Here is a 21,058-nt window from a genome sequence, read left to right as displayed (position 1 = left end):
GACTGTAAGAAGAAACTAAATAGTAGTAAGGAGGAAAACAAAACCTTGATTTTTCAAAGAAGGAAATGTAGAGAAAGGGAACAGATACAGGGGAGTCCCGAAGACTGTCACGGAAAAAAAAACAGTAGGTGGGATTTGGGCATAGTGTAGAGAAGTGAGCAAACCAATGAACAAAGTGCTCTGCATGGAATGATCTCTGTTTGCACTACTAGTCCTGGTTAACAAAATTAACCAAGTTAACTTTAGCATGCTTGGGTTTGCACTTCATTAATTTTAACTTCACCTGTGAAACAGAAATGTTAATAAAATTTCAAGAGCAAGAGATTTCCCTTCCTTGAATTTCCTTCCTTTGGACACCCACTGTTAAAAGAGAATTGAGGGAGGTTGGAAGGGGGTTGGAAACACATGTCCTTGAGAGGACATTTCATTCCATCCCAAACCAGCTGCCTAGAAGAGGTGCTACAGTAGGTTTATGGAGCAGGACTTGATCTAGCTGAAAAAGATGTTAGAATTTGAAAATGCATTACTACTCCCAGTTACAGAAGAGGTTCTTAGAAAGCCATCTTGGACTGGAGGTATCAGTTTGATCTCACATTTCCTGTTTCAGTGGAATTCTAGTAATATTTCAGTATTCAACCCTTTTAGACTCATTTGAAAATCTCAGGTTGAGTATGCTTCAGTTTCACTCTAGTCTTTTCAAAGTCTCTAATAGATCTAAAAGCAAATTCGTCATCATTCTCAATATAATTTGTGTTCTGAAAGCCTGTAACTTGTTTCTTTGTTGCTTTTTAACATTGGCTGTGGTTTGATGTGAAGATGTAGGAATTGTTTTGCTGTGGAATAACAACTTTTCTCTTGCAGCACCAGCTATAAAACATGAACACCTTGTTGGATCACACTCCGAAATCTGAAATGGGCATCCTGCCAAAGCTCAGGGCTTCCTTTTTGTTTTGACTGTTGCAATGTTCTTGTTTCTGTTAGTATCACGTTCCTACCACTTGTGCTTTTCAGACACCTAAGCCAAATTCAGTGCAACTCCACTGAGCTTACTGAAGCTGCAACAGAAGTGAATTTGTCTCAGTATGTCTGTAAATTAACCAGTCATTTAAGCTGGAGAGTGACATTGATAAGCAATAACAGCAGACGAGTGGTGAAAGGAAGATATCTCCTAGTTAGTTTTGGACAGTTGACACTAACTCCGTTGTCAGATAAGTCTTACTGACTGTGGGAAAAGCTGAGTGGGAAAAGTCACACTCGCCGCCTGCTAACCGTAGGAGGAAAACAGATCTGGAATGCAGAGGAAATCTTGACATTATCTGTTCCCCCAACCCCTACCAGCCAGGCAATCAAAATAACTAGCTGAGTATCAGCTGCCTCTGTTCCTGGCCCAAATAAAGGTGCTTTCTTGACAGAGCTTTTGCTCACAGGAGAGGAGGCAAAGAGGAGTCGTTTGAAGTGGGTGTGGGGAGTGCTTCCTGCCAAAACCCAGGAGCAGCTTCTCTGTGACATCTAAAAGAATACTGATGACATAAGCCTAGTGCTGTAAAGGGAGGAGGCTCTGCCATTCCCAAAGGACAGCAATTCATGTCTGACAGCCCTGCATCCCAGAACTCCAGTACTCCATCACTCCACTTAGCCTCCATGGACATTGCCAAGGACAGTGTGCCAGACTCTGCTAAATGAAGGATCAAACCCAAGGGAACAAAACCATTGGAAAGAACTTTTCTCTTCCCATCCAAATTGTGTCGTTTAAGAATAAAGTGTAGCTGTTTCAAAAGAGCAGTTGCAAAGTAAATTTATTTCCTTCTGAGCTCTCACAAGACACAGGGTTTATCAAGACCTAAGGAAGCACAGTATACTATACTTATATCAATGTATCATATATACATCTCAGCAAATTAGAGACACTCTCATATACTTCTGCGTACACTCACTTACCTATGTGTAGCTTAATATTCTGGATATCATCCCTACAAGGTCGTTGTTATACTTAAAAAAATGAAGAAATATGGGGTCATAGAAGAGGATCACAGCAACAAAAGCAACAAATGAAAAGGTGCACTTTAAACTATGCTACTGAATATATTGAGTTCTCCAATGCATCATCCAGCCATTGAGTGTACTGCATCCATTCTGTCTGTCTTATAAATAGGTAGAAATATAAAACAGAAGTTTATTTTAACTTTGGAAACTCATCTTACCTGAGAGTCCAGAGAGCTGTAAATTGAAGAGTTTGACCATGTGTTGGTCAGCAGACAAGAAAAGTGTGTGAAAATAAGGGCTAACTTTATGTGCTATATGTTTATCAAAAAAACAGATCTCAATATCAGTAGTCTGCTAGTGATGTGCTATGGCCTTATACCTGCTTTGCCTCAAAGAGCCTGGAAATCAAAATTTGTGGCTTCTTTCAATGGAGTCCTGGCATGGACAGTAAGGCAGCTACTTCTGGGGAAGGCTGGAAAGAAGACCAATTGGTTGGGTGATGTTATAATTATTTTCTTTCCATGTTACTTCTTTACTGCTTTGGGAAGCAGGCACAGAAGAAACAATTCTCTGAATCTCTCCCTCCTATTTTGTACTACAGACACTTCTGTCTTTCTTTGACAGAAGTGAATCACCAACATCCCACAGACAGTAATTCTCTGATTTTTCTGCACTAAGAAGCCTTGAGCTGCAGCTGGCTGAGCCAGTGCTGACCACTCAGGTGTTTTTGGGCATGCACGAGCAGGTACAGAGGCTCTCCATACAGCCACAGTGCTACTGTATGCCCTTCCTGGAGCCAAGCTTAGCATAAATAAATGACACAGCAAAGAGCACCTGGCAGGATGGGGACTGTAACTTGGACACCAACGAGTTCATGGACCAACATGCATAAAAATAAGCTCCTGAGAAATTATTTGAATGCTGAATTAGAAACAAATGTAAATGTTTTAAGCTACCTTTTCATATGAAAACTGTTGATGATAATGTAAGGCTATAAGGTTTGTGAGGGACGGACTTTGTTCTGCCTGTACAGTGCTCACAAGGATTGGGCCTGAGGCCAATAGTCACTACCTCAGTTCAAAAACTTTAAAAATAATAAATGACCTTATTAGTAATCCAAGTAAGCAGCATTTTTAAGAGTTTCCTGAAAGAACTACATACATTTTATGAAATATAATATTTCCCATTATATATATATATATATATATATGAGTCTCCCATTTCCTCAGCTATTTGATTCAGAAATACGTGAAAAGTAGAGGCTATTTCTTTTTCTTTACAGATACAAATAATTTTATCTACAGCTAAAAATGCATCATTAAGAGATGAAGTATAATCCCAAAAAGTTACTGGCAGAGAGTTTCACTCTACAAAGAAAAATCCCTAATTTTCTACAGGATATATCTGCAAGATTCTGTGCTAGAATCAGTTGACTTCTCAGAGTTAAGTCATAGAAAACAGTGTCTTTGGAAACCAAGAAATATTCCAGGGTAGGTATATATCCAAGATAAATAAATATAAAATAAAAACCTACAGCCATTACCTTCCCAAACTCTATGCCAAAAGCCTACATTTCATGAAGGCTGGAATAGCAGATTCAGATTCATTTAATTATGCCCACTTGTAAAGCAACCTTTTGGCCATCTGTTTTCTTGAACTTGCCTTTCCAATTGCTCTGCCTTCATAAAGACACAGAGCCAAGATCACAACTGACAGATGCCATTGTATGCAATTGAATGATATATGGGATGGCTTTGGTATATCTTTTGCATTCATATGCAGCCTCAGTCTCTTCCTCTGGCTGCATTTCAGTGGTGGCTTGATAGCATGGTGGGATTTACTAATTTGTTTAAGGCTTGTGCTGAGCACTCAATAAATACCAGCATCTATATGTGCATTTCTGTCATAGCAACTTGCTGGCCTGGGTGGAATCTAATACAGAGAACAGGAAGGGCAGAGACTGGATGGTTTTCAGCTGAGAAGCCTTCTAAAAAGGCTCCTGTTTCTTAGTAGTTGACATCAACACTACATAGCTCTTTGTCCTCCTCTAGTGGTCCCATTATATTTAGGGAGAGGCTTATCCAGTGATTACTTCCTTCCAATTAATGCAGTCATTACTCCGCTGCAAGCTGTTGAGGCTCATGCATGGAGGTCCTGTGCTCGATTCTGGCATGAGCCACAGTTCCATGGTGCTCATGGAAGTGGAAGGAGGAGCCTCTGCTCACAGCCAGCCACAGCTACACAGATGCTGTGTGTCCTTGAGCCATGGCCATCTCCTCTGAGCAGAGGCTGCACCACGGCAGGTTGCTCAATAGCATGAAACAGTGGCACGGTCTGACTGCAGCCCCACAAAAGGTCCTGTGTTGCAAAAGCCAGAAGCTGACTGCTTTGTTTGATTGCTTTATTGTCCCAAATACTCTGCAGTGTGTTCCAGCCAGAAGCTTTTCTCTGTGTTTTCCTGCCTGACTTGCAAACAAAGAATCACCACAAAATCCATCTTATGTGCTGAGCTGATCAGAGAGATGATGCATGTCACTCTGATACAGCACAAAACCTTAAACATTAATCCTTAGGAAGTGATACTAAAGAGTTAAATAACAAAAGATGAACCTAAAGAATTGTTGCAATGGAAATGTTTTCTAATGGGAAACACTAAAGCTGTTGGAACTGCTACCCATTAGAAATGCTATCTGTGAAGACAAAAGGTTCCTACCATATAGATTATTCTTTGTTTGTGTGTGTCTCAGAGCTTTAATGCTTAGTTAGCATAATAAAAAGCTAAAGATTTATTTTGCTGCTTGTATACTTTAACATTGGTTAAAAGTTGTCTAACCTTCAAACTTTTGCAGTTATGTCTTGCACAGGAAATAAAACACAAGGATATAGCTTGCATTGTGGCTATCAGAGAAATCTGAGGGAAAGGTCTAATTGAAACAGAAAACAAAGATACTTTTAAATTATTATTATTCAGTGAAAATTTTCCAGGCATTTGTTGCTTTTGGAATAAAGGTTAAATGGCAAAATGTTGTCTCTGCCATGACTCTTGGAAGCCCCCAGTTTAAAACAAGTTGGCTGCTCAGGAGCAAGGGAGCTGAATACGGCTGCCTGTCTGCAACCTTCGTCAGGCAATTGTTCAGTCACGGAAAAAAATGACTCGAGAATCCTGTGTCTCCATGAACTTAGTTGCTGGAAACTATCACCACCTAATTCCAACAGAGACAAAACTTTAGAGCAATTTATCAGTCTGAATTAGATCACCTTTTACAGCAAGGTTTCTGTCACATTTTTAGAGTTGTTACAAACCCAAGCTCATATACCAGCTGCTTAGTGTTCAGCTCTCCTTAGGAGTCCAAGCTGTAACCAAACTGAGTTAGGAAAAGTATTTATAATATCTTCATTCTGAAACGACCTATATTTTGTACAATTATGAACTAGATATTATTTTTAATATTTATCATCTCTATTTTCAGTATTTTTCTCTTATTTAAAATGTTGACTAAAAATCAAAGTCACAGAAAGAACCATGGAGCATAGAAATAGAGAAAGATACTTAGAATGACATTGAGTAGTTGCATGTGTATAAAGTGTTTTTATACATTGCTACTTTATTGTTTTAGAAATGTCTTATATAAAATTCAGAGTACTTCTTAATGAATCAAGCTTTTGTTTATAATTCACATACTAGAACAGTAAATGTATAAATTTCTAATCTATACCTGGCTGTTTTGTGGGGTTTTTTGAGAAACAGCAATATCTCATTTTCCTCTTGCTTTTGAAAGCAGAATATCCCAGTGCCCTCAACTACTCCAATACATCAGTAAGAGCTGACTAGCAAACATTTGCCTTTTTAGAAGAACAAAGAAGGGCTTTGTTCTATCATTTCTCATTATGAAAGGAAGATGCAATCTCACTGCCTAATTTGAAGAAGCCAAACTGGCACTGCAAAAAAGTTAGAACTGGAGCCAAATGAAATGGCCCTCTGATGCACTGACTGCAGGACAAGCACCAACTCTACCTACTTCTAATTTGAGCAACACAGAACACAACGAGTTAAGAGGCCAAGGCCACCAAACAGCTGGGTTTATTCGGTAGTTTACTTTCACTCTTTAGGAAAACAGCCTGTTCATTTTTCAGTCCAAAGTAAGCACCTCCACTTTGTGCTGGAAACATGTCAAAGTGACCCTGCTCTGCTTTCTAGTAAGTGCATGGGATCATTGGATGAGGATGTTTTATTTTCTCCAGTCATTTAAGGTCAGATTTTCATCTTTGATAAACTTTTATAGCTGGAGTAATGACAGCATGAAACACAAGTACTGCCTAGGTCTTACAAGGCACTGCCGAATGTCTAATTCAGCTGCTGCTCCCCCCTGAAGAGGATGAGAAGAGGGGTTTCACAGTCAGAGCCTCAACTCCACCACCAGCACACTTGCCAGAGATCCATAGCAAGTGAAAGGCTTAAAGAGATCACCCCCATCCCCCCACATGCAAGAGGAAAATCCCAGAATAGGATACGGTTCTGTGAGCCACATCCATTTCCCTGTTCAGAGCGTGATTAGCCCATAATTCCTACCCAGGGACTGCAGCAAAGGTAAAATAAAACCACGAGCATAAAACCTTTTATGACTAAGGAAACATAAAAAATATGTAATCAGTTGAAAGTACTGTACTCAGGTTTGATTTTGTGATGAATCAAGTGCCTTTAATTTCTAGCAAGAGCCAGATGGAGTTACAGCTCCCTCCTATTTCCCAGAATCAGGCCCCTTTTGGCATTTGTTCATATACAGCTGCTATATAGCACACTTCTGCTTCTTACACTATGGAGACCTCTCCTTGAAGTCAATTTGCATTATGCCTGGGCAAATATTGCAGTATCAGGCTGCTCATTAAAGCCCTGGGACCACTGCTGCCCCTGTTTGAATTTTGCATTATATCAGTCAAGAATACACAATTATCCGTGGAGTACTTCTGAAATGGCCAAGGTCACATGAGGATTTTATCGTATTACTGCAGTGCACCATCTTCCTTGCCAGCCCATTGCTGTTCTGCTACAGACTACATTACCATGCATCAGCAAATACATGAGCACGCTGCTATATTTAGTGTTTCATACATACCACTAAAATAGAGGATGTGTCAGCTTTTAATCCGACTTCAAATTTTTGTCAGCAAAGTGAGGGCTCATTTTCCCTACCAGTGATGAAGTGTGCTCTGTGTTAGTCATCTTGAGCTATGTGGTGATAACATTAGGCAGCTAGAATGCTCAATCTGAGTGGAATGTTTTTTACTAAGACATACACTGGGGGATAGTAAGGACACACAGCATCAGTCAGCCAGGTTTTAGTAGTGATTGCCATAGGCTAGCTACAAACCCAGCAGCAATCTGATGGCAAGAGGAGCAGCTAAGCATGGGGTACCACAGCAGACAACTAGGACCTCCTACACTGCAAAGTCACAAGAGATTGGTGGTGCAGTCTGGGTTTGCTGTTATGTACCTGGAAATATGAGAAGAAAAGCATTGATGATGATGACTTGAACAGAGTGGTGTATTGCACAGAGATAGGACCAGGGCAGTCCTATTAATGGCATCATCTATTAATGACAGCAGGAACATGGCTCAGTGGCTGAAACCTTAGGTACCACCAGGACAGCCACATTCATTCCCAGAGAAAGCAGAGTTCAGTGGATAAATCTAGTGTTTTTACAGATGTTGGTAAAGCCACAGAACAGGGTATTTTTTACATATTTGTAGCACTTGCTTATTAATGCCATCACATACAAGCCGTACAAGTTGAATTGCCTTCCTGTCTACCACTTCTACAGAAAGCCAACAGACAACTTGCTCACCTCAGGCCAAGGGTGAGCCAGTTTGTGTAAAACCAACTTTTCCACTCCAAACTGCTTGTCCTTTCTTGCACCTGTCCCTTCCACTTTGCTAACCGCATCTTAAAGGGAGTGGGCAACACCATATTTGCACCCTAGATCTAAGTCCAAACGACATTGTATTTACTTAATAGCGTGAAATTATACAACTATATACATTTCCAAGTCTTTGTGGAACTCCATTTCAGCCCAGCTCAGAGCTGTCCATCCCAGCCCCATGATGCTGTGGCAGGGCTGTTCTCTGACGCAGTCCTGCCCAGCCACGTGACCCAGCTTGCAGACTGACATCCCATCCCATCCTTGGCCCATCCCTGTCCCCAGGCCTCATCCTGGAGCTGTCTGACCTCTGTTTCTGTGTCTGCCCCATTCCCCAGGGAGCCACCAGCTCATGCTGCATCCTGCCATGATTAAAGAAAACAGAGAGCAGAATAAATTCATGCCTCAAGAATCACATCTCACCATTATTTTTTTTAATAGTTAGATCATCATTAATTCCAATGCATGCACTGTCATAAGTAGCAATGTTATTACATCTGGAGGTAATGACACAAGGCCTGGTAAGTGGCAGTGACACTGCCAGCAATGCTGGTACTTCAGATGAGATTCCCTGGTGTGGCTGGATGGTCTGTGCAGCTGTAGCTTTCCTTAGATACATATTGGGTATCCTGCTTGACATATTATGGGGCATCCACTGCAAATCCAGGTAATGGAAGCCCCAGAATATTGCATTAATCTGGGGGGAAAAAAAGTCACATAAAACTCAACAAGAGCGAGAACAGCATTCCAAAGGGCAGGTTTTTTTTCTCTCTCACATGCAAAAATGGTTTACATGGAGAATGACTGGAAGCTGAGGACAGCCCAGCCTTGGGGAAAGGGCTGCAGAAGTTTCCAGCCTGGCTGCAGCAGCTCTGAGGTGCCCTGTGCATCCCCAGCTCCTGACAGGATGGAGCTATAGGTGCTCTTTGGTGTGGAGGGCAGGGTGACCCACTGGCACCCTGGAAAAGACTGTTTTGGTCTCTGAGAGCTCTAGAACTCTTACCAAGAAAGGGGTCAGAAGAAAAAATGACAAAAGAGAATGAGAAAGAATAAGAAGTAAGGATGGAAGGGGAGAATGATGCAGAAAACAAGCTTGAGTAGAACAGTGAGTGCTGTGTTCTGTGTGTGGCTGATACAGGCAGGACAGGTTTTCTCCTCATGTAAGGAATTCCAAACAAAAAAAATTTATTATCCAGAAAGCACAGAAAATATCAGAAATGTTTAGCAACTGCAAATCTGGAAGAAACCCTTGTCCCTTAGTTCAAGACATAGATTTGCCCTTTTTTTGTAATTTAAATTTAAATTAAAAGGTTTTCTCTTTCTCTCTCTCTCTCTCTTTTTTTTTTTTTTTTAATACTTCAGTGTAGCAAATTTCAATGTCAATTTCAAAGTTCAATAAAAATTAAGACTTCTCACTTTGAAGACTGTTAAATCATTGCATGCTGAGAAGTGTGTGACTATTTTACAGAAACAATTTGAAATAGATTAATGGATGCTAACCTTTTCCTGTAAAATGTTCTATTTGAAGAAATGGACGTTTTCTGCCAGAAGCATTTTAATCATAAATTTATTACCAGCTCTACCATATGCTAGATTTCTATGACTAAAGTTTCACCTCAGTGACCCAACTGTGTCAGAAAATGACCTGTCATTCTTCTTTCATGCCTGCAGTCATCAGATTTTCAACCATCATCTTATGGTTCTACCATTAGGATGGGCACTAAAACTTTATCTCTTTGAGTGACAAAATTAATATTGTTATAAAAGTAAAACAATTAAAAATCAATCATACTATAAAATGGGAACACTGCTAAAATAATTAGTTTTATTTAAAATGCATGTGCCACTGACAGGTTTTCCTTTTCTTTACAAAGTGAGCCTTCAGTGGCACAGAGAGGTTTTGATCCAACAATGAATACAATTAAAACAATTGCTCAATCAATCTCATAACTTCTGAAATTTGTTCAGCCTTGGAAAAGCCCAGGCATGTGTTTCATTTGCAAATATCATCATGGAATAAATCCACATCCAAATTATAAGGCAGGAAAAGTTAATGTGTATAGAGCTTCAAAATATGTACATTTACACTACACTCAGCAGCCTTCATGTTTTATTGACCTGAATTAAAGTACAGGAGGGTGGAATTGCCTACAGAGACCTGAGTTTTCTAGCCCAGGATTTCTGTCACTTTGCTAAGCCACTATGTTTGCCAGCAGAGCCACTGAACCAGTGAAATTGACTCCAAAAAGCCATGTTCATCTGATTTTAACTGAGTTAAGGTTGGCCCCTGGAATGAACTGTAGATGCGGTTTAGATCAGAGACAGATGCAAGAAGAAATCACTGAGTGAGCAAACTGGCTTAAACTAGTCCTTCAGGCCAAAAAAGAGATGCTAAGTCATCTAGGGACAGGGGGTAATTACAGCAGTGATGTCCAATTGCTTTGCTTCTAATTGGCACACTCTGCATACATCCTGACTAACAAAACAGAAAATGCAGTCAGAAATGGGTGACTCCAGAGGTCAGTTGGTTTATGACTGAAATATTTCTAGCTGACAAAGACTTTTGTGGGAAAGTGGATTCATCTAGACTTTGGGAACATTTATTTTGCAAAACTGTGAGGCTGTTATTAAACCCCAGTAACCCACATTCTGGGAAGCAGTTCCTTTTCTCTGTGTTTCTTAATTGTGCTTCATTACAATTTAATAAGGACATTTACTCTCAATTAAGCAAATCATCCAAGCAGTTTCTTATGCCTGTTGCAATTAATTGGTTTTGTCAAATGCAGGTTTAATTGTGTGTTAAGTATCTTGCTGAACCAGGATCCGTGTGTGTGTACATATCTGTCTATCCAAACCTTTCCTCAGCTCCTGGCATGATAATGTATGTGCAGTTCAGGGTATCTGAGTCTTTAGCTCTGTTTACTGCTCTGGTCTTGGTGCCTTACTGGCCCTAAGTAATTCCTCCATAATGGTCAAACTCACTAATGCTGTTAATATTGAAAAATACTTCTACCAGATAGTGGGCTCCTGCCAAGGGAGAAATCGAGCATTGTGACTCTGCCACTTGGAACATGTGGGTCCCAGGGAGCTGTTAGATTTTTTGAAAAATATGCCTCTGTAATGAGCCTCTTCATCACATTCAGCTGCTGAGTGACCACTGAGACAGAAAAAGCTCTGAGGTGTTCCTTATCTTAGCTCACCTCTCTCTCACACACACACATCACTGTCATGGCAAGACCTTCAGTCCCATTCTGACACCAGTGGCAAATGCTTGGGTTTATCCCCATTATTTCAGAACTTACCTTGCAAGGCGTAAGTCAAAAGGTGATGAATTATCAGCTTTACTAAGAACCACCTTAATCCTACACCAATAGGTCATGAACAGCAGCATGGAAGCGATTGTCACAAATGCACTGAACAGCCATTTCATAGCAGAGGCTCCCTGGGTCCTCCATCACTGCACACATGGTTACACAAGCCAACAAGAAACTGTCAAGAAGTAATGCAGCCTTACCTGCTTTTTCCTTGCACAGCTTCTGAAACAGCATCTGAAAGAAAGTGATTTTTCTTTAATAATGGTACATTTTTTCCTTCAAATAAGTTCCACATTTCAAGATGACAATCAATGTAATTATCAACCATCGCTACCTTACAAAAAGCATAAAATCCAGAGCTTATCAATAAAAATCATGTATAATAGCTAGTTTTGCTTGCTAATGACAACCTGACACCCATTCTCAAGTCAGGTTCACCTGTCTTGCAGTGAGTGAGTCTAGCAGCATACTCTGCAAGCAGAGTATGTGCCGCAAGGATACATAAGGTGCAACACACTGGAACATGCCTGAAAGAATTTTGCAATACTGGTGGGGCTCAGGGAGCAGATAGGCTGCTGAAAAGTTGTGTAGGCAGCTCTACTGATGAGCAAGAAACAGGACACTGTGACTCGGAAAGGTAGATGTCTGTTTCCTGCCCATCTGTGAGCAAGAAAGGGTTGCCCTGCCTGAGGCTCGTGGCAGGGCATGAGCTGCCATGTTGTTTTCTTCATATTTTTCACGTTGCTGCTTTGGGTTTGCCATGCCAAATGAAAAGGGTGCCATTAACACCACACTTGGATGCACCTCTTGGTCCATTACTTTTCTCTTTAATAGCTTTCAGTGCCTAAATGAGGATATTGTTGACAGTGATTAATTGCTTTTCCTTTCATAGATTCATCAATTCTCTCAGCAATGCAGGCTATAAATGAAACTAGCATAATGGGTGAAACTGCATCCAATTTTTTTTAAAGTTAAACAGAAGGGTGAACTGATTCCTCCAGGTACCAGCGTGAAGTGCCCAATATGCAGGCAGCTGAAAAGAGACACCCCTGTGCCTTGCAGTGACACACCCTCTTCCTATTATCTGCTTGTCCCCACACGGACAACTATCTGCACCTTTCCATCAGATGCACCAAGTGCTCCATTATCTCTTCAGTCAATATTGCTTCTGCAGCCTTGATAGGAATCTGTCTATAAAACCATGCTTTTTATTTACCTTTTATTTAATGAAGAATTTTACTGAGATATTGGAAAATTCCTCCTCTGAGCATGGAACCAATTTGATTAGGCATCTCTTTTAATAATAGGGAAAGCACAGCTGGGCTACATTTTTTTTGCCTTCTGCAAGGCAATTTCCTTCTAAAAGAGCCTCTTGCTCCATTGGAAGGTCTGCCTGAGCAGCAGCTAAAGTTGGCCTATCTTTAGCCAGCAGGGATCAAGTGGAGTGATCACTTGTGATGGGAAGATAACGAGCAGCTGAATCCAAATCAGGTTTCATTAGTGGCAAAGCACCTAATTTCCACAGAGAAGTAGGAAATTCAGGCATGGGCTGTGTCAATTGGCAAGGGACAGGCAGGTCCCACAAGAATGTGCCAGGTTTTTGGGATGCTTTTCCGAGTGAGGCATTTCATATTGTCTCTCCAGTCTTCAGTGAGCTGCAGTGCTGTTTGTCACCCCACCTGGGGACAGGCACCTGATTTTTAGAATCACAAGTCTGGCATAAGTCTGTTTGATGCCTAAATTGCTACAGTGAATCTTTGGATAAGCACTTCTTGAAGAATACATAAATGGTATGTGAATCGAAAATAAATATGTCAGTCCTTCATGGATAACTGGTTTGTGTGTTCTAGTGCTGCCAGAAGGACACCAGCTATTAAAATCATACCCAGGCTATGTTAACTTCCAAGATCTTTTTAGGATGCCATACAAAAAAGAATGCAAATTATTGCTGGAACAATCTCAAGTGGCAACAGAAAGCTGCCAACTAAAAGTGATTTATGGAAATGATAACGCACTGTATAACTGATTGTGTAACAAAATACATTTATTGGAGGACTAGCAACCCATCTGAACAGCATGGCACCAGCTAATCAAATATATAGAAACCATAGACCAAGAGAGTACAACTCTAGCCAAAAGACTGCTGCAGCACCTGCTGCTATGAATAATAAAGAAATCATTTGTGTACAACTCCAGCTGTAACAATTTTGCAAGTGGAAGTGTCAAACGGAAGCCAAAGATAAAAACGCTCTGCTGATATAGCTGTGTTTTATTTGCTGAAGCATGTAAACCAGCCCACATAAACCAGAAATGTTTAGATGCTGAGTCCATTCCTCCCCCTCAGGAGGCCCCCCTGTTTCAGCAGGGCCATCCCATGTTCACCTCTGTGAGCAAAGGTCTCCAAAAGCTTGCCTGGACAGTGTCACCCTGTGCTCCATGATCAGAGCAGGATGAGCCAGTGACATGAATGAGGCAACTCAGTGTCCGTGCAGCTAGCTCAAGAAAGGCTGTGAGAGGTGAGAGGAAAGTGGACATGTTGCATTTATAAAGAACCTGACATGGCCTCAAGTTTCACCAGAGGAAGTTTTGATTGGATTTTAAGAAAAACTTCTTTACAGAAACCACTGCCAAACATTGAGACAGGCTGTTTGTTCAGGGAAGGGTGGAGTCACCATCCCTGGAGGTATTTAAAAGATGTGTAGATGCAGACGTGGCACTGAGGGACATGGTTAAATGGTGGACTTGACAGTGTTAGGTTAATGGCTGCACTTGGTGATCTTTGAGGTCTTAGACAACCTAAATGGTTCAATGATTCTGTGATTTTCCTGAAAGGCATTCTGTGTGGAAACAAATTACTCAAATGAACTCCTCGGATGAAGTGGAAGTGAAGGTAGAAGCAAAACACCAGCATTATGAAGTCAACAAGGAAAATAAACATACACATCAGAAAACTGCTTCTCTGACAGTCTTTCATGTCTATAAGTGATCAGGGCATAGAACTCAGCAAACTGGATTCAATGACTTAATAACATTCCAGAAACCTTATTGTCATATAAAAAGTTGAACGACTTCAAAACCATTTTAATTTGCAATAGCACAAGGATTCTGCAATGCCAGCCGATCCTGTAATGTCATACACCATTTCAAAGAAAAAAATAAGAGCATTTGCATCCACATCTTTTGCTTCGCTCTTCCCCATCAACCTCTACTAGTTCTTAGCTCCTTTATGCTTCCATTTCAAATATGCCCATATCTTCCACTGATATTTCTGAGCACCTGTCAAACTGTCATCATTCACTCTCAGGAAATCACACCCTCCAAAAAAAAATAAAAAAGGTAATTAGTGTATCTGTTCAGCATGCAAATATCTCTTCTAGACATTTAATAAAAAAGCCAGAGAATTTATTCAACATAGATATGGTATCAGAAATATCACTGCTATCAAATAAACCCTGGCATTTGGACAGGACTACTTTACATCTGCTGTTAATAAAAAGGCTTTGAATTCTGTAAGCTTATGTTTTGCGGTGAGCAAGCAGCAGCACCACTCTGAAACACGACACCCCTTGCAGAGGAAAAAGGATAAATCTGTATGACTTCCTACTGGTTCGCTGATACTGAAGGAAAGCACTCCAAAGTGAAAAACGTCCTGCAAAGTATAAAGACTGAAAATCATGCTGGTTCTTCATTCTAGCAATTTAATGAACCTGCCAGGCTTTAATTAGAGTGACATATAGGCAGTTTTAAAGGAGGAAAACAGCAATCCACATGCAAAGCTCAATCATCTGTGTAGCAGGTTTATTAGATCCTTTCAGAAAGATGCTTACAGAAGGAAAGAAAATCCTCGTTACTACTTAAAAATAAAATTCTACAGCCCAAAAAGGGAAGTAATATTATGACACTCAGGAATGTTAGCCTTAACTTGAAGTTACCTGGCCCCTGCAATGAGATCTTCAGTCTGGATGACACTTGCAACTTCTCTAGAGCACATTAGTCAGCTGAGAGTAATGCCAATACTGAAGCTATTCCACAGAAAATACTGTTGAGACTGCTGTGTCAGAAATTCGATTTCTCTCAGAGACTTGGCACCCATCTCTGGTACAGCATTGAAACTGCTGCTGGATTTTAGTGCTTAAGATGTATCTTCAAGGCTGACAACAGAGCTCATAATTTTCCTTTAAAATACAACCACTGCAGAGGTGTTTATTAGAGACCATATTTGATATACGGCCTGAGTTCTGTTAGAGAATTTCCCCTTGTGGCACGGAAGACGGATCTTGCTTGGATGTGATTCTGCCTCATACCTGTTGCATCACAACATGTTGGTCTCCTCACCAGGTTAGAAAGCAAGGGGAAGGTGAAATTCTCGATTTCTTCCATCGAACCTGAGCTACTGTGCTGCAAACTTCATTATGGGGTCAAAGGAAGAAGTTTAAACAGCTCCCCATTCTGCAGTCAAGCAAGTCTTGTTCACAAGAAGAGTGACCAGCAGGTCAAGGGAGGTGATTCTGCCCCGCTACTCCACCCTCATGTGACCCTACTGGGTGTGCTGCAGCCAGCTTTGGGGACCTCAGCACAGAAAAAACGTGGTTCTGTTGGAAGGGACCCAGAGGAGGCCACAAAGATGATCAGAAGGCTGAAACAACTCTCCTACGAAGACAGGCTGAGAGAGTTGGAGAAGAGAAGGCTCTGGGGAGACCTCACTGCAGCCTTTCAGTACCTACAGGGGGACTTCAAGCATCTATAAGAATTCAGAGGACACAGACATATCTTTTGAAAACCCTAAACTTAATATTCTGAGCTGTATTTTAAAAAGTTAAAACTGTAAATATTGCCTAGAGATATAAAAGCATATTTAATAATTGTACACAGTTGTTAAAGGACACAATGAAAAATTGAAAATTATTTTCCCTTGTTTAGTATTTTAGTTGGCAAAATTATCCTCACTCACAGTTTTTAAAACGCATTTTACTTTAGTCTAAATATTTATTTAATTTTGCACCAAGATAAATGCTGGTTCAAAAAACTGTCATAGAAAGAAAGAGTCATTAAATTGCTTTTTTCTCTTTCCTACAAATATGTATCTATTTTGCCTATGTACTATTGATAGAAGTTTAGACATTTCTTATGGCTGCTGTTTTGAAAGCTTCAATCAAAGAGAAAACTGCCTGGAAACTATTTTAAAGTGAAAGCTTTTGAACAGCATTAAAAAAAAAAGGTTTACAATATGTGGAGCAGGGCAATGATACAGTATATAAAAATTAAAACCATTTAAACAATGTTCCAAGTGAGATTAGAAGAAAATGAGCTACAAGACTAACAGTAAAGCAACATACATTTCAGTAAGTGTAATTTATCATACTTATCTAGAAGAATTTATTATATTAACAGACCAGGGAGATTTCACCTCTAGCAGATGCTAATATGATTTCCAAATGCCAAGCAGTTACAGCCTGGGGGGTTATAACCAAATTTTTGTTGAGGAGGATTCAGTTCCAACATGTGAGGAGCAGCCACTTGCAGTGGGTGTGCCTCCATGGTATTTTTTACTGCATTAAACCATTGCAATTGCTCATTTTGCCATCAGATTGGATGATACCATTCATCCCTGTGGCTCAGCTGGCCATGCCTATTTGTCTTGCACTAGCACTAGCACTCATCTTGACAAATGGGAATCAAAAGCAGCAGAACATCACCAGTTTCTGCTATTTAATTTGTTGCTTTCATCACAAGAGCTCCATTACAGCTCCACTTCCTCTGTCTCACATGTTGCTCTAATGCAAGCACTTTGTTTAATACTTTGTAATCTTGGGGTTTTTGCTGCCATTCACTCTATATTACCTTTGCTTCTCCTATGATTTTCCCTATGGAATAAAATGACCGTGCTTTCTATACAATAGTCTTGAAGACTGAACAATCTGATCTCCTAAATTTGGCCCCAGTACTACTAGTGAAAGTCTGAACATGAAAATTTTCCTATTATTTAATGGCTAGCAAAAGCCTCCATGTTGACTAGAGTCTCCTTGTTGATGACTATGCTGCACCACCTATGCAGGTATGCTCAGATACCACCATTTACATTAGGGTAAAAAAAATGCTGCAGTAGTTTGCAACTGATCCAAAAATCCCACTGAAGGATAAGAGCAATAATATGGGAATCAGCGGAAGTGGTAATTTGGAGCTTGCAACTATTTAGGACTTTTCCCACCTCTTTTTCCAATTAAAAACTAAATTCACATGTATTTTCAACAGAGAATGTGAATTATCGAATAAAAAAGCAAATTGTTAAAAGGTTTCATTTTGATAGCTTTGACAGAAAAAATACTTTTTGGGTTTAAAATGTGTTTAATATTTAACTCATTGTATTACATTATATAGGACATTTGCAAAGCCTGGTCTTGAATAATATAAGAAAATTTTACAAATTGGCAAAGCATTTCACCAAACATTAAGACTGTTTCTACCAGTATTTGTACTTGAAACCATTAAAAAAGGGCACCAAGGTATCAGAAGTTCAGATACCTTCTTCACCTTCAAGGATTTTATTATACCTGTGATTTTAGAGGTCACTGGAATTAATTTAGAAAATAGCTCTGAACAGGTAAAATTGCTAATTTTTTTAGTATTATTTTGGATATGTAGCTATTTAAAACTCCAGAATGTTACTTGGCTATAATATATCCATGGTAATTTTCATAAATTTTCAGGGATTCTATACTGTGCTCATGGAAGTCCATGTTCTAACCGAAGCAAGCTGTGAGAACAGCTTCTCTGTTGTCATTATTTTGCCCTTTGTGGCCAGCTGGATATACCTGAGAGACAGAACACAGATGTTTCACTGCAGAAACAGATGCTCCTCGGCCCTTCAAGGTGACCAGGGCAGCCAAACAGATCTGGTTCCACCTGGTGTAAAGTGGTGATACACACCCATTCTCTTTCACTCACACAAACTCTCAATAGCACTTCCTACTTTTGTGCTTTTAGATATGCTTTAATAGTAGCCAATATGTTAAAATCTAATTAAAATCTAACCTGACACTTGGGTATTATGTTCTTGCAAAGCAGGTACAGACAACCTCAAGAATTTAGCCAAGGAAGCAGCTTGTGGAATATGCATGCACTTTTGGTTTGCATGGTGTCCTAAATGTTCAGTTCATCATGCCCAATTCCCAACACCCACCCTTAAGGGTCACTTCCTTACAGGATACAGTTCTGCCACATCTCAGCAATTTTTATCTTGATAAAATCAAAAAATGTCCTCTTCATTATGCTTTTACCTCTACCAAATCCCAGAAACACTTAGTCATTCTGAACTCTCGACTCTGCAGCAGGACTAACATCAACATGCTCAGAACTGTACAAATAACAATTAGTACTCAGTCCTCTGCTAAGATAACAAGCCATGCTTCTGTATAAACAAAGACATGAATAAAAACTGGAGATACTGTAGTTGTCACAACAGATGCGTGGGAGTCAGGTGGAAACGTGATGGGGCGGAGGTGGGAGGAAGAAAGACAAATAAGAAGAGCAATGACTGCCAAACGGAGATGAACAAAAGGGAGAGGCCAGAGTAGCCCCGGCTTTTTACAATCCTGGAACAATACAGTGAGTCACACATTGCTATCATTTTTACCCTCTTGAGTGGGAAGAAGTGCTATATCTATTTTAAAGATAGAATGAAGTGGGAAAGGTACAAGAGGTCACACAACAACAAAGAGAGGCATGAAAGCTGGGGACTGCTATCCTGCTCTGGGAAATGAGTGACTGCTAAAGCAAACAGCAGTTAGCAGTAACCCATGGCAGAACATGAAAACCAAGCCCTGTGAGCTCTGGCTACAGCTGTGGTGTTATTTTAGCTTGGCCCAAAGCAGTACTTAGCTGGGAATGAACTTCAGACTGCCATTAGCAGCAGTTTGTTTGTTTTCACTACTGAGTGTCCACAGAAATGTTTCATGATGGCTAGGCTCTGAGTGGATCTTGGGTATTCCCCTTCACAGTCAATAAAACTCATCATTGTAATTCAGTCTTAAACAAAAATGCACTTTCCCCAGTAAACTGATGTATTAGCCATCAGTTAAAATCTTGGTCAACATTTTAGGCTTCTTGCAGAAAACCAACACAGGTTTGTTTAGTGATCATTTTCAGTAAAAGGTAAAGCAGGCATAAGTGAAGAAAAAAATTGTTTTATTACAAAGAGTTACTGAAAATGCAGAAGTTTTGCACAGCAGAAGAGCTGTGGACAGCTTTGTGAGAGCACCTGTGGAAACAGTTAGGTAGCATCTCTGCCCCTTCTGGCATCCCAGCAAGGGCTGATGCTCTTAGGACAAGTAGACATTCTGATTGTTTTGTATCTTTTAATTTATAGCTTTTAGTCTTTATAGAACATTTAATTACTGGAAACCTGCTGTAAATCCTTTTCAATCTGTGATCATTTGTTTGTCTGCCTGTGTGGTTTTGTCTCTATTTATCAGAAAACCCTTTTCCCATGCAAATGACATGGTTTCCCTTTGGGAGGTGTCATAGTTCTCCCTTTCTAAGAACAGAATGGCTTCCAGTGTGCCAGCATCAGGTAAGAGGATGCCACCTACCTCACCACCTCCACAGCAAACGCACACAAGACATGTCAGAAATGACAACTCCGCTGCAAATTCTGGTGTAGCCCATAGGAAAACCAATGCTTCTGATATGTATTGACTTCTGTGGTTTATTTTCAAAATGAACACTTCAACCCATATAAATAAAGGACAATGCACTTGTGTTATGGTTGCAAAGTTAATATTTTCATAGAAAAGCATACATTTCCCTTTGCAGTGGGGTTCACTGCCAGCAAATGCCCAGGTGCAATTCAGATAACTGCCATGTAAACACCTAAACAACTTCAAAGCCCTGTGTTCCCCGCTGCTTGCCTTACTTTTTGCCTTACTGCCAAGATTATGCACATGGTGAGAAAAGTTGGGTGAAATTACGCTGTATCAGGAGTTGAGAACTCATTATGCACATAAGAACTAAGAACAAGAGGGCTGCAGTGCACCAAAAGACAAACAGACATGTTTGGTCTGAAATTATTTAGACAAGGCACGCTCAATGTTAATACTATGCTTAAATCCATTTTTTAAAATACACTAACAGTGGTGGTGGGCTGCATTTGACTCAACACTCTGCAGAAATTGGGTGTAGAAGTCTTCTCTACAACTGTATATCATGCACCCTAACCACCCCTTCTTCCCCTCCCCAGGCAAGCATATGCACACATATGTAGACACGCAATTTAGATATATGTGTATGTGCGTGCACCTCTGATTCATTCACCCTTCCAACCTATTCCCTGAAAAAATTGCTGAGGTTGTAAGAGAGCATAAATTTGTGTGTTCAAATACTGAAGAGGCTGCTGGCTTAATCTGTGACCTCCAGCAAGTCAGTGCAGCACTGACTGAACAAAGAAATGAATGTTCTTCAGCTAGTCATGAACATCTCCACTGCTACAGTGACCTTTGGATTACTGCTATCCAGAGCAAACCCTTAAGCAGTTTAGTCTCTCACTTCTGCAGATATATCACTCCCTAATACACAAGTCTAACTGCAAGTCAGAGATGTTAGGGTTTCCACAGCCATAACCATGTTTTATAATTTATAATTTACTCTCTTACAGACATCACAAAATGTCTGTACAGAAGCATTGACCTTGACTTTTCTCTGACATATCATGTTTAAAATCACTGACAAAAGTCATGATGAGGTACTTAGTCACCTGCATGCATCCTTCTCTGACAGCAGGAGAGAACAGAAATTTGTTAGGGACTAGCTCAAATATCCCCCTCTTGCGCCCCCAACCTCCCCCTCCCCCC

The 21,058-nt window shown here is 40.3% G+C and overlaps 1 protein-coding gene across 6 annotated transcripts in view; it reads right to left on the bottom strand.

Moving 5' to 3' along the window:
• STARD13 (StAR related lipid transfer domain containing 13) overlaps positions 1 to 21,058 on the bottom strand; it is a 287,066-nt gene that overhangs the window by 153,013 nt on the left and 112,995 nt on the right. For all 6 annotated transcript variants that reach the window (XM_041487316.1, XM_041487313.1, XM_041487314.1 and 3 more), the window contains one exon: positions 11,414 to 11,447. In XM_041487316.1, the coding sequence (XP_041343250.1) occupies positions 11,414 to 11,447 (34 nt within the window). The remainder of the gene's footprint in view (positions 1 to 11,413; positions 11,448 to 21,058) is intronic.

This window comes from Pyrgilauda ruficollis, unplaced genomic scaffold, assembly GCF_017590135.1.
Source record: "Pyrgilauda ruficollis isolate IOZ18807 unplaced genomic scaffold, ASM1759013v1 scaffold8, whole genome shotgun sequence".
Lineage (NCBI taxonomy): Eukaryota > Metazoa > Chordata > Aves > Passeriformes > Passeridae > Pyrgilauda > Pyrgilauda ruficollis.
Note: the sequence above shows the minus strand (reverse complement) of the source record. Positions and strands in the feature narration are given on the sequence as shown.